The following is a 13,728-nucleotide window of genomic DNA, read 5'->3' as shown; positions in this document are numbered from 1 at the left end:
AGAGAGTGAGTGTGAATCAGTGACTCAGCCCTCTCAGAGCTGCCCACCTCACAGAAGGGTCACATCTCTCGAGGAGAAGGGGCAGGACAGACCTGAGTGAAACGCCCGGGGAGAGAAGAGCTGGGAGCTGGGTGCCACCCACACCTAGCGGCCAGGCTCCGGCTGCCCAAGCGGACGAGCAGGGGGCGGCGGGCCCGGGGCAGAGGCAGGAGAGCTCCGGGGCCCGAGAGCCTGGCCCTCAGTTCCTCCCACCTCCAGGGCGTCCAGAGCCCAGGTGCCACGCCAGGACCTCCGTCCCAACCACACTTTCCGCTCTTGCCTAGATGAAAGTCCAACCACTTAGAGGGGCAACTGTGGGGGGAGAAGACACCATGCGAGGAGCCTAGCTGCCTTTGGGAACACACGCTCTTCCAACCATCTTGTTGAGTCAGATCCCAGGGGGCAAGTGTTAAGCTAAAGAAAAATCACTTCAGCAAAAGCAAATCAGAAACTGACCAAACGCAGGAGTGGCTGCGGGGAGGGGAATGGAAGGGCGAGGTTCGCCCTCTGCGGGTCTGGAATGTTCTCCCTTCCTAGTGTCACAGCACCGAACCTGCCGCAGCCTCCCGGGGTTCCTGCACATGCCCTCTGCGTGGCCGTTCCCGGGCCCTCTCCCCGCCTTTGTAGAAAGCCAGGCGCCGCATCTTTTAAGGACCCAATGAAAGAGAAAAGACATTTTGTTGTTGTTGAACACATACTGTATTTAACTTTTTTTTAATCCCAGAGAAGTGAAATGCAACATCTGTTTGAGTTTACGTAATACCTAAAGACTGACGACTCAGAATTTCCTAATTAAAGTCATTTTTAAGGCACTCTGCAGAGCCAGCTTTCCTCTATTCCCTCGTGGGGCTTTTCTCCAAACGGGAGCAGAATCCCTGGCTTCTCTTTCTCCAAAGCGATTCACACACGCTCACGCTTTTAACCTGCTCTTTGTCCCGGTGACGCGGAAAAGCAGCACAATTCCGGATGGGAAATGGGAAGGGAAGGAAACGCGTTGGCTGCGGGTGGGGTGGGCGAGCGCAGAGACCGACCCAAGCACATCAACCGGTACCGGCGGCGGGGAAAAGGAGCAGAAGGGAAGTGGAGCGGGGTGGGGTGGCCAGATGGCTGGCAGCCGTGGAAAATAGGCTACATTCAGTGAGGTTTAAATTAATTTAGCTGGTTCTTTTTTCTTTTTTTTCGGTTTTTAAAGAGCGGCCACTCTAAGGGAGGTGTCTCAAAATTCAAGAAAGTGTCTGGGGATAAGTGTGCTTGCATGTGCTCATGCACTTAGGAAGGGCTGATTTTAGAGATAGGTATGGTTTGGGGAACTCTAAAAAGCCCCCTGATAAAAAAATAATCTCCCTTACTGGCCCACTACTGTGCCTGAAAACCCCACCACTAGAGCTGCTCTTTCGGATTAAGGCACGATCTGTGGCCCCTATTAACACATAAATGTCACCTGGGAGGGGTAACGCTCAGCTCTGTAGCACCCACTGGCTGGACTGTCACTTACCAGAGAGTAGGATCCTGAGACGTGGGACGCAGGGCAGGGACATGCTGGCTCACGGGGACAGGGGGCTGGGAGTGCAGGAGGGCACAGGCCGGGCAGCTGGGGGACACGAAATAGTACTTGTCCCGGGAAGGTACTCGGATAGGGGAGACCGGAGAGCAAAAACCACCCTTCCCACTTCACAGGTTTCCTGTGTGTGTGTGTGTGTGTGTGTGTGTGTGTGTGTGTGTGTGTGTGTGTGTGTGCACATCTAACGCTTAGTGTCTATGCAGCATTCTGTGTGTATATCTAGGATGGCATTCCCTTGGGCCCATTATGAACACAGTGCTTCTCCGTGGGTCTTGACGGTTTGTATTACATGTGTGCACACACACACACACACCTGCTCATGCTCAGCAGTGGAGACCTTGTGTGAAGGGTGAGCTGTCTCTTCCCAGCCATCTGGGGTTTGGCTGCTGCCTGGCTGGGGGGCCAACAGGGCTCCTTCCTCCTGAGCAGTGGGCCCTCCTTCAGCTCGGGGGGCTCTGCAGACGCGGCCAAGGCGTGGGTTATAAAGCCTGGGTGTGGGCCTCCCTGGCAGCATCGGGGTTTGGAGACCTGAATGTCACCAAAGCACCCTTTAAACATTTGATGTTTGGGAGCCTTAGGTGGTTCAGGTAGAGGAGAATCTGGCAAAGGGCAGCTTTCTGTTTCTAGAAAAGCTGGAAGTCGCCCGAGAACGGCCCCCGGGCTGGGCGCAGGCACCGGCTCAGGGAACAGCGGGTGGGACCTGCCACCTCTCCAGGCGGGCTGAGCTGACGGGAAGGTGCAGGGGGGAGGAATGGGAAGGGAACCCGGTCGTTCCTCAGGGCCTTTCCCACTCGGTGCCAGAGAAAGCTTGGGAAGTAAAGGATAATGGGTGTGGGTGGTGGGAGGCGCGGAGGAGAGGGGCTCCCGAAGTGCTTCTCAACCCTCGGCTCACATTAGGATCCCCTGGAAACTGTAAACACGCCAGGGCCTAGACTCTTCCACCAGAGGGTCTTCCGGTGAGTCAGGGAGGGGACCAGACATGGATTGTTTTAAAGCTCCTGAGGTGTCTGTAAGGTGCACGTGGCATTAAGAAGATGGCACCAGAGTAGGACGAGAGTCTAGCTCCGAGACGATCAGCCTGGCGCTGAGCTGACTGGCCACTCCCGGTGGGCGCCTGGAGGAGGAGGGCTGCTGGAGCGGTGGGGTGGGGGGCAGGGCCGAGAGAGCCGCGAGCTTCTGTTTGGACAGCCGGGCCTCTGCAGATCTGTGCGCCTTTACTCACTAACTGGTGCTTTCTAACCCCATTTTTGGCTGAAAATCTGGTTGGGGTGGTTTTTGGACACAGGGAGAGAATTTACCCCCCAGTTTTTGTGGCTTCAAAGAGAACTAGCACACTGTGCTCTAAGGGGTCGCAGAGAGAGATTGTGTAGCTGGGTGCGGATTTTTTGCTGTAAAATAAATACATACTTCATAAATAAGTCAACCAGTAAGAAAGCCAATAAATAAACCAATGAACAAACCAATGGACGCCATTTTTGCCCTCTTTGGGTAGTTCTCCCCCTCGTCCCATCGATCCTGGTGGCACCTGCTCTGCCCTGGGTCACCTGAGGGCACCCAGCCTGGCCTCATAGGGGAAGCAGGGCTGCTCTGGCCCTGGCTCTCCAAGGAGGAGGGGAACCTCGGGAGCATTAACAGTGGCCACCCGTGTGGAGAAGCGAGGGGCGGGGAGATGCACATTCCCTGTTTCCCACCCAAAAGCGTAGGGCGGGAAAGCTGGGGTCAGAAACCAAGGCTGGCCCATTTTAGGCGTCTGACTTCAGTGCTGACCAGCTCTTCATCCCTGGGCAGCTTCCCCTACAGTGTGGGGATGGACCTGGGATCTGGCGGGGTCCAATCTTCCCCCACAAAAACACACAGCAGGCATGACTCCCCCTTCAACACAGCTCCCCAGGCGCCAGCCAGCCAGCCCAGCCCGCCCTCGGGGAGTGCTGTGTGGCACACGGCAGGGTTGTGGGGTTACAGGCTGTGCGCCTGGAGGATGGTGAGGAGACAGGTAGGATAGCACTAGATCCAGTGGGCGACCAGATGTCCAGGGCGTCAGCGTCTGGAGCCAGCAGCCGCTGCTCGCTTCCTCCCCAGTCTGTGGCATGTGGTTCTGCTGGCTGGGTGTGCCTTGTGCTACCAGGTGACCTGTGTGCAGACATGGAAACATGTAAGTGGGCATTAAGACGGTGATCGAAGACTGTCATTCCTTAAAAGCAGGTGTTCATAATCTAGCCTCTATAAATAGATTTCAAGGGGACAATGACCTTGAAATTTTATGCAAAACTATGAGTGTTTATTTACATACACATTTCTCTATCAAGCTGGTCTAGGGCATTTATGTGGGTCTTAAAAGATCATTAAAATCTAAAATAATCTTAAGGGATTGCAGATCATCTATAGGTGCGACCCATCAGCAAAACACAAAAGGATCTAAAGAAATGGGTGTGAATACCAGGCCCCCAAAGGCCTTGTTTCTCTGCATCTGAAGGCACAGGATTTACAAGAATTACCAGCTCACGGGAACCCTATGGCTGACCCAGTATTTCTGTGCATGGCTGTGTTCACCAGCCAGCTAAAACCTCTTGAATGTGAGCATACTGTTCAACCTGACGTTATTCATCAGTTTTTCTTTAAAAAGAAAATTTGTGCATGTGTGCATGTGTGTGTGTGTGTGTGTGTGTGTGTGTGTGTGTGTGTGTGTGTGTGTGTGTGGTGGGGGGTACTTGTATATATTGCTTTATATAATAGTTGTGGTCCTAAAGAAGAAGTGGATGAATTAAACTTTTAACATAAAAAAAGTATTTTTGAATGCATGCAAGGGGTTGCTCCTGAGTAAATCCAAACCTTGCAATTCTCATTCTTTCCTGATCATTTTTTCTATCTTTGGATTTTTGATAGACCAGGTTTGCTTATAGGGATGTACCGCTATAGTGGCACAACATGATTTTATGATTAAAAATGAACCCTGTTGCATTTTCACACTTTATGCATGGTTTCAGTTGCAGGAAGAAAACAAATCCCTAATTCTTATATAGGTGGTCAAATAACCTTGTCCCTATTGTTTGAAGTTTGTAGACAACCCCATTGTACATAAAAGTGAGGACTTAATAGCCTAGAAACCATTCTAGAAACTGCCCCTGCATATACCCTGTGCTCCAGAATAGCCACTATGCTGTAGTCTCAGTGAATGCCAGCTCCCCTTCCTGCAATAAGGGACTGGTCGGAGGCACTGACCATGCTGGGCTCTGCCAGCCCTGGATTTATTGCATGGTACAGAATGACACACACAGTGGGTAATGGGGGAGGGGTGGGGTATGATGTGGGCACATGTGTGCAGAGGCCATGAGGCAACCTCAGAGTCTGTCTGCTGCTCATGGACCATATTAGTCAAATGTCTGCACACAGAAGTCCCATCATCCTGATGTCTGCCTTACATGCCCATTATATTAATTGTATTACATTACACAATAAGGGTGCCTTTTTGTAGAGAACATATTTTAACTGCATTGTTGAGTGTTGTCTATCAGTTTTCCCCAACACAAGCCCTGAGCTCCCTGCCAATACGCCCTCACAAGGCTAAGAGCTTTGAGGGGGTGACTGGCACTGAGGACAGACCTTCTCCCCGTTCCACAGATGGGAACATGAAGGTGGCCTGCATGCTAAAGTCAACCCCTGAAAGGGTCTCACTTTGAGCATTTGAAGTTGGGAGCTGGCTTGGGAACCATCTAAGTCTGCACTGAAAAGGCTGTTTTTTGGCTGCAGGAAGTTGGCCAGCCAACAGAGTTTAGAGCGTTTATTCTCCCGCGAAAAATGACAGATTTCTTTTCTGTGCAACACGCCCAAGGCCGGCATCTCTGTTTGAGTTTGTGGGTGGCTCTTGGGACCAGGGACAAGGACTGGTCACTTACTGCAGGAAGGGGAGCTGGCATTCACGGACACTAGAGCATGGTGGCTATTCCAGAGCACAGGGCGGATGGCCGAGGTTCCTACAATGGTCTCTAGGCTATCAAGTTGCCATTTGTATGTATAATGGGGTTGTCTGCAAACAGTCGAACAACAGCTGGAGGCCCACGAACTGCCAAAGGTGAGACAGAAGTCGAGTCTTCCTTCCCTGATGTGTGTGCGTGCTGCTCTCAGAGAGGTAGGTGGGCTAGCTCCTCAGTCCGGGTTCTCCTGATAGGCCTATGCAGCCCTTCTTTCTTTCCTAATTAATTAGAAGTGATAGCTTCCTATAGTTTCTGGTATGTGAGGGAGTGAAGTGGGAAATAATTTAATTGGCTGTATTGCTTGCAAAGCCCAGCTTAATGAAACAGTTCCCAGCCTGAAGTGCATATATTATCCTTCCTGTTATTTTTCCAATTACCATTTCATTGGCTCACATCTGTGTGGAATATTCTAATTGGTTTGAAGGGTGGGGGAGATGGGCCAGAGCAGGCGGAGGGATGCCCAGCGGCCTCTGATGTGGGCAGCACCTGTGCCTGTGCACGTGCATGCAGTGGCAGGTTCTCCCTGAGCTGACCTTGGAGGGGCGCACAGAGATGGGCAGCGCGCAGCGGGTCCCCTGAGCTGTCATCGCCCGGCCTTCCCCTCATAGACAAAGGAAGCACTCGCCAGAGTTCTGGGGCTCCCTGTGATGTGTGACCCTGAGGGGGAAAACAAGAGGCCCCCAAAGCCACTGTGAGCCCCGGCTCCCTACGGACAGGCGCTTGTCACCTGGCACACAGCGGGCGCCCTACATGATACGTGTTGACAGACCCCTGCACCCGCTCTCCCTGTGAAGGAGGAGACGGCACGGAGCAGGGCCGGGACGGGCGGGGTGAGCAGGCTTCCAGGGCAGATGCTGCAAGGGCCTCACGCCGGCAAGGGCAGCGGCCTACACACCTGACTGGAGGCCTTCTTAAGTTCTGTATCTTAGGTGCCTCTGTTGGGCCACCCGAGCCCCAGGCCTGCCTGAAGCAAAGCCCTCTGTCCCCCTTCCTGTCTCCTGCCTGCTCCCCGCCATGCTGGGCCTCAGCCAGCCGAGACCAGCCCCACGCTGAGCCATCCCGCTGGTCAAATACCCAGGGGCTCTGAGTATCTGGGCCACTGCTCTGAGCGTCGGCCTTCTCCCCTCACTGCTGTAATTCCAGTGCCCATCTTCCCTTCTCGCAGGCATTTCTGACCCAGCACTCGGCTGTTTTAAGAATCAAGCCACATTTTCTGGGTTAGCCAAGAACAAATGGGGGCCTAGAGGCAGAAGAGGGGTTCTTGTGTGTGGCCACAAGGCCTGCTCCCCAGAGGCCTGGTTTCACATTGGCCTGAAGGAGAAGAGCTGGTGGGCTCTCTTCGGGACCACACTCCCCAGCTGGGCAAAATGACCTCTCCTCAGAGAGCCTGTGCTGGGCGGCCCAGCTGGGAGAGATGAACAGGTGAGGATGTGGGGACAGGGGGCCTTGGGAAGCAGCCTCGAGGCAAGCCACGTGGCTGTATGGCTGGTGCAGGTGGGGAATGAGGCCACAGCAGGCAGGGCAGGCGGGGAGAGGGGCCGCAACCAAGTATGCCCCCTGCGTGATGAGGTGCAGTGAAGGGAGAAGCATTTCTTCTTTGTATGTGCACCCACACAACCACATCTGTAATGCTACCTCCAAACTGTGGGGTCTCAGCCAAGAGCTAGGGCATCAGAAACTGTTTAGGGACAGACAGGCCAGTGGAGACCCACATAAAGATATATATATGTGTGTGTGTTGTGTTTGTGTATATAAATAATTGGAGAAATATTTTTAAATTATTATTATTTTTTCCCTTCTGTATCTCTTGCCTGAGCCCATGACAGGAAAAATGCAGCTGTCCCTGGATGGCTTCTTTAGTCTGCTTAAACTAGGCAAATTGTGCTGGGATTTCAAGTCTGGCCCACATCTGACATTCAGCCTTCTTTCCTTTCCAAAAAGCCTCTTGGAGTTCTGGCTACAAATTCTGCCTGGAGTTGCCTTCTAAGGGGGCTGGGCAGTGGTCTCCTTTCTTTCCCCGACTGCCTGCATCCAGGCCTCTCCTGCACGGTGTCTGTGGGCGGAGGAGCTCAATGCCCACCACCCTCCACCAAGCCCAGGCCTCACTCCGCAGGGAGAGGGGAGCTCCCTGAGATGGTTTTGGGCTTCCAAGTAGATGGGGTCTGAGGGCCTACAACTAGCCCCAGGCCCTGAGATTCCACTCATCTGACAATACATTTCACTGGGCAGCACTTCAGATACTTTGGCATGTTTCTAGACATCTTCGCACTGTGCTGTCCTGACTGTGATGTTGACTGGGCTGTGTCTGTGACTCAGCCCACAGAGGGGCAAACCAAGGCCCAGGTGAGCTAAGTGATTTGCCCAAGGTCTAGTTCACCTGCTGGGAACAGAGGATCTCAAGTCTGCTGAGGTCTTGGGCGCTAGCCTCTGACCTCAGAGCTTCCAAACAGGCTTCCCTTCCAACGTGGGACAGAAGAAAAATCCCATGAAGGCACAAGCCCGGGATGGCTGAATGCGGACTCTTCAGGGGAGCTTATTCTGTCTGCTCAAAGTGCATGCAGGGGAGTCAGTTAGGGGCCCAGGGGCGCTGTGGCATGCCACCCCCCCAGATGCATTCCTACAGAAGTATTGAGAATGGCCAGATAACTTTGGCTGTTCTCTGGCTGCTGAGCTGGCAGCCCTCCTGAAGGCCTTCCACGGGCAGATGTCCCACCAGAGAAACTGGAACCAGATGTACTCAAGATATCAAAAGAAATTAATGGCAATAAGACGCTGGGGTAAAAATATCTGTGTGCACTGAGCTTGCACACTCAGCTCTCTTCCTGTCTAAGGATCGTTTAGGCTTAATTATAGAGTTCAGACGTTCATTGGGTTTTTGATTAATTTTCTTTTCAGCTTGAAGAGTGTGTGAGTGTAGCTGGCCTGCAGGTGTGTGTGCGTGTGTTTACATCTTTCTTTGCAACTCAGTTGGGAGCTGGCTCTGGCAATATTTAATTGTGCCCTCAGTTCTAACAGGAACGTTCAATGTGCCAAATGGAGCTCGGAAAGCCATTGTTCCCACTGCCTCCGTGCCACAGGTTGGCACAGGTTGCTCCTGCCGTGTTGAGAGATGGCGGGTGGCAGGGCCTCGCTCAGCTGGGACCTCAGCTGTGGGATGCATGCTTTCCTTCTCCTTCTGTGCTTATGGTGTTTAAGTGATTCTGAGTCCAGGAGGGCAGATTCCCTACGCCACTAATCACCAGTCCTGTGCTAAGGGCTGCCGAGTGACAGCCAGCTCACCCACACTGCAGCCCACTTTTTTTCTGGACCACTCTCCCTGGGGATTACAAGGTGCTCTGCCTAAGAGGACAGTGTTCATTCTCTTGTTTTTAATATGTCCACTGGGTAGGTTGGTAGGGACTACGTGACTGCATAGGTGACAGTGACTTGCCTTCTCCTTTTCCTCCTCTGCTGTGTCCTTTACTCAGGGGACCCCTGGGGAGGCAGCACAGTCTAGTGAGAGCAGGGGTTTGGGGCCAAACAGCCCTGTGAATCCTCGCTCAGTCCTACCTGACATCTTCTGTTTGTGTGTCTATGGATAAGTCATTTAATGCCTTCGTATTTCAATTTACTGTCTGTAAAATGGGCATAATAGTAATGATATTAACAATACGACATCCCTCCTAAAACCTATCTTGGGATGAGAAAGTGCATGTGAAGCCTTTTGTAAAACAGTCTATAAATCATAGTCCTTTTATTTTACTGCTCAGAATTGCTCCTTAGAACACGATTTTGACCTTTGAGATATCACTCCTAGCACCAGGAGAAGGAGTTGTAAAAAGGCCCATGGAACAGGGGGTGGACAGGGGCTAGCCTTCAACCTTCTCATGTGCTGTGGTCCAAAGCAGTGACCAGGGAACGCACAGCACATGCTGCAAAGGGCCAGAATAAGACTTCAATCTCCAAACAGCTGTCCCAGATACAAGGGAATCTGGAACGTTCGTTTTTTGGACATAACTATGACAAAGATTCCTCCCTATGTTTTAAAGGATGAATTAGATTGTCTCTAATGCTGAGAGGATGGATGGTCCAGGATGATGGCAATGTTTTGGCTGGAGACAAGGAGGGGACTGTGGGTCTCAGGTAAGGTGACCATGCTGTGCCATGAGATATGGGATACCCAGGCTCTTCTCTGGGCTTTGCTGCTAATTAGGTATGTGATCCTGAATAGATGACCTAATTTAACCAGACCTCAGTTCCCTTGAGGTCAGGGAATAAAAGATCTCAAAGGGGACTAGATTCAAGAATCTATGACCTGAAGAAATGCTCTTTTCCCCATAGGAATTAAAAACTCTTGTGCTACCAAGAAACTATTGTGTGTATGTGTATGTTTAACATCCAAATATAGTCCTAAGATCACCCAATGAAAACCTGATCAAGGCACTGAAGGAGGCCCTTTGAACAAATGGCATCTTGCTTCAGGCCCAAGGACTCTCATGGGAAGAAAGGGCTCATGGGAGGTTGGAGGTGACCTCAACAGAGATGTCAAGAAATCTCTCTTGCTGGAGACCCTTGCATTACACAATATGCTGACTAAGCTGAAAGGTAATGATCTGAAGATCACAGAAGAAAAGGGGTCATTTCCTTGTAAAACAACTGTAACTTTAAACTAATAACTGCAGGGCAATAGAGCATTCTGCCAGGCTGATTTCAGAACTGAGAGACCCACAGTAGTATCCTGGACAATAATCATTATGTTCTGCACAGGGCTTTTAACTTTTATAAGCACCATCCATCTATTTTCTCATTTTGTAATTACATAATTTTCCAGAAAATTAGCCTTGGACCATTTATTTTGAAACTCTGAAAAGTGTGGGGAACAAGCCAGCTAAGTATGCTGAACCCTACTCTACAGATACTGACAAGCCCTTGAAAAAGTTAGGCCCTATGTAAATACAATTGTGTAAGTCATACCTTATTTTAATGGGCAAGGGGAATTTGAAAATGGAAATCTTATATAGGATTTTGTAATATAAATAATCCATTCCCACTAATTTGTTGTTTGTTACAACTATGGATTTTTAAATATCAGGTTTTCTTAAAGTGGGGTCACAGGGATTTGATTCTAGATCAGCATCTTCTGTCCAGAATCCCATACGGGTCGCATCTAATTCAACCAGAGGGACAGATTATTGTTTCTGATGTCAGTGTGGAAAATAAGTGGCTTTATGTTCCAGCCATGGAGCTCTCTGGGGCCACCTCCCCCATAAAGAAAATAAGGAAGAATGGGAAGAGACAGCAGAATCCAAATGTAACAGCTGAATTATTTCTAAATGGCATGACTCCAGGTCATCCGTGAGTCACTCATGTGTCATTAATGTGCTGTTATGAATAGCTCAGCATGCCATCAATAACTGATCTATAACAGAGTGGCCGGTGGTTGGGCTGTGCAGTTCACACTACATAATTTGGAGTGATCTGTTAGCCCTCCCATGTAAATAAGCACCATTCCCTGGGACTAGAACCTGAAAGACATTAGACTAAATTGAATTTTTAATCAAAGCAATAAAAAAGGCCTGCTTTTTCTTCTCCATCCTAAAACTGGTAGAAGACAGATCTCTGGAGCCAACCATGGAACTGTAATAATTGTTCTGAACCTCAACTCTCGACTCTGAAATTAGGCTGGCAGAATCTATAAAATCCACATGACATGGTGAGAGTCTTATAAGTATTTTGCATGGGCGGTTTTGAATAAGGAACCATATATTGATATGTCACAATTTATATGACTGAGAAGAAAAGAAAAAGCCTTTTTCGGGGGGGTGATATACGCTAGAAGAGCTGGAAAAATCCTTCCTGGAAAGCCTGGAAAGAAACTTATAAAGCTTGAGATTGACCTCATTAAAGAAAATATGGGGTATGATCTTCATTGGTTGGATTTCAGCCATACAGGCATGCTTAATGTGAGTAGCTCAGATTTTCATTAAAGAGCTCTGAAGTTAAGTCTATGAAGCACTTTCTCATAAATGCTCAAGCAGTTAAAGTTGAGATTCTGTGAAGCTGAGCTAAAATAAACATATACAGTGTCTATACTGTGTATGCATAAAGACTTCAAGTACCTATGCAGGAAGGGCTGGAAAATCTTTTTAGTAATTAAGCTATAAGCATCCTGGTGTGCATCCCAGCATGTGTGCACATGTGCAAGGATATACATGTGTGCATTCTATATGTTTGAGTAATTCAGAAACAAACAAAAAAATCCTCAAAGATTTAAAATACTATTCTTATTTGTGAAATGTTCCTGAAACCCTGCATGGATTCATGGCTTATAAACAACTTTCTTTTTGTAATTTTAGGGCTGGTAACGGGAACAGAATAAGCAGCTGTGAACAAAAATCACAATTTGGGTTTCACTAAAAACATGGTGAAGGCCCAGATAGCATAGCTCCTGCATTCTTCAGGAGCTATCTTTCCACAAGCTATGATCAATAATACTCTGAATAATCAATTCTTGGAAAGAAGTGGGGTAGATAGAACCACTGAGAACTGCCGTCAGCCGGTTCACATCAGCACCGTGGACAGCTCCCACGGGGCTCCCCTCAGAATGGAAGGAACAGCAATAGAGCTCCAGTTCTCCAAGTGTTCCCTTCATTCCAGTGTGCGTGCTGATGACTTGATGATCAACTAATAAACGCACAGGTATTCATTTGTAACGGCAGCTTATCCCTCCCTCTCCCCACCACCCATTCCCCTTGGAGCACCTGTCATTCCGCCCCTTTCCCCAGCACCCTCCAGTCAGACAGGAGAACTCTTACAAACACCTGGTATGAATGTTTTCACTCCCACATCCAATTGGTTGGGAAGCAGCATTGGCCACAGGCACTGTTTAATTTCATTTCCATCCCTTGCGTCTCACAGGAAAGAAATGGTCAATAGTTCAGAAAAAAGAACCATTCTGGTCAGCTCCAAAATATGGCTCCTTGCATGGTAATCACAGCAAGTCTGTCCAATCAGTGATCTCTTTATTCCTAAGAGGAAGGGACATTCCCTAAGGATCATGGTTCTACTGCCCAGGGAGCAGCCCTGCTCCTCACAAGGGGCTGCAAAGGCAGGCAGACCGCGAGGTCTGCTTTGGCTCAGAAACTCAGTTTGGCCTCTGCCGTTCCTGGCAACCTCACTGCGTGTCTCAGCGGCACGTGCTCCACACACAGTCCGAACAGGCTGCTTCTACTTAGGGGGGATCACAACCAGAGGCGGGCCCCGCTTGGGCCTCCACATGAGGACCTGGGCATCGTTGGCATTGGGTTTCGCTAGTGCATTGGGGGGGATGGATTCCATCCGGCCCAGGATCCGGGGCTGATCCTGCTGAGTCCTGCCCACCAGCCGGGCCCGCTGCCCCAAGAGCTGCAGGGGGTCCACCTCAATGTCCACCCTCATCCTCCATTTGATGGTCTGTAGAATGATCTTCTCCTTCGTGGTGGTGTTCATGGCCACCAGCCAGGTAGTGAAACTTTGGTTCCTCTTGATCCTCGTGAGCAGTGGCACATTGCTGTCGCTCACTGGCACTGCCCACGTCACACTTGGGTAGAAGTTGTCATTCATGCTGACGGAGAACCTGGAGATCTTGTTGGTGGGGCCAACCAGGGTCACAGTTTCTGTGGTGTTCCCGTACCAAGGGTAGCTCACCCCATCTGAGTCACTGATGGCTTTTACTCTCCCTTCCCTCAAGTCAGGCAGTTCCCAGCTTGACCTGGCAAAGCAGAAGAGATGCACAAGAAAAGAAGAGGCTGAGTGAATTTTTCAAAAGCTGGGAAGGGGCCCGCCACTTACTAACACAGTCACTCGGGCAGAATGGGAGGTTCAGAGGGGGATTCCGATCGAAAAGTCCTATGCTGTGCTGTTTCAGGAGTAAGCAGGAACGAATCAAAACAAAACAAAAATAAAAAGGCAATACCAAGACAAATAAAAAGGCAATACCAAGACAAATAAAACCGGAGCTGGTCCAACTGGGAGCAGGAAGCTCAAAGAGGCATTTGTGAGCCTCCCAGGAGGCATCAGCTAGTTGGGGTGATGGACTGTACCATTCAGAGGCACTCCATTCCACTGCACACACCACTTTCTTGGGAAGTATGCGTGGGTAAGGATTGTTGGGAAGAGGCAGTGGTTAAAATGTGATGT

At 50.1% G+C, this 13,728-nt stretch overlaps 1 protein-coding gene across 1 annotated transcript in view; it reads right to left on the bottom strand.

The window, feature by feature from the left end:
- Window positions 1-725: 725 nt before the first annotated feature.
- FAM78B (family with sequence similarity 78 member B) overlaps window positions 726-13,728 on the bottom strand; it is a 76,182-nt gene continuing 63,179 nt past the window's right edge. The window contains exons 2-3 of the mRNA XM_036877187.2: window positions 12,372-13,300; window positions 726-3,730 (exon numbers count right to left, since the gene is read on the bottom strand). Of these exons, the coding sequence (XP_036733082.1) occupies window positions 12,778-13,300 (523 nt within the window). The 3' untranslated portion in view covers window positions 726-3,730; window positions 12,372-12,777. The remainder of the gene's footprint in view (window positions 3,731-12,371; window positions 13,301-13,728) is intronic.

The sequence above is a fragment of the Manis pentadactyla genome, chromosome 19 (assembly GCF_030020395.1).
Source record: "Manis pentadactyla isolate mManPen7 chromosome 19, mManPen7.hap1, whole genome shotgun sequence".
Lineage (NCBI taxonomy): Eukaryota > Metazoa > Chordata > Mammalia > Pholidota > Manidae > Manis > Manis pentadactyla.
Note: the sequence above shows the minus strand (reverse complement) of the source record. Positions and strands in the feature narration are given on the sequence as shown.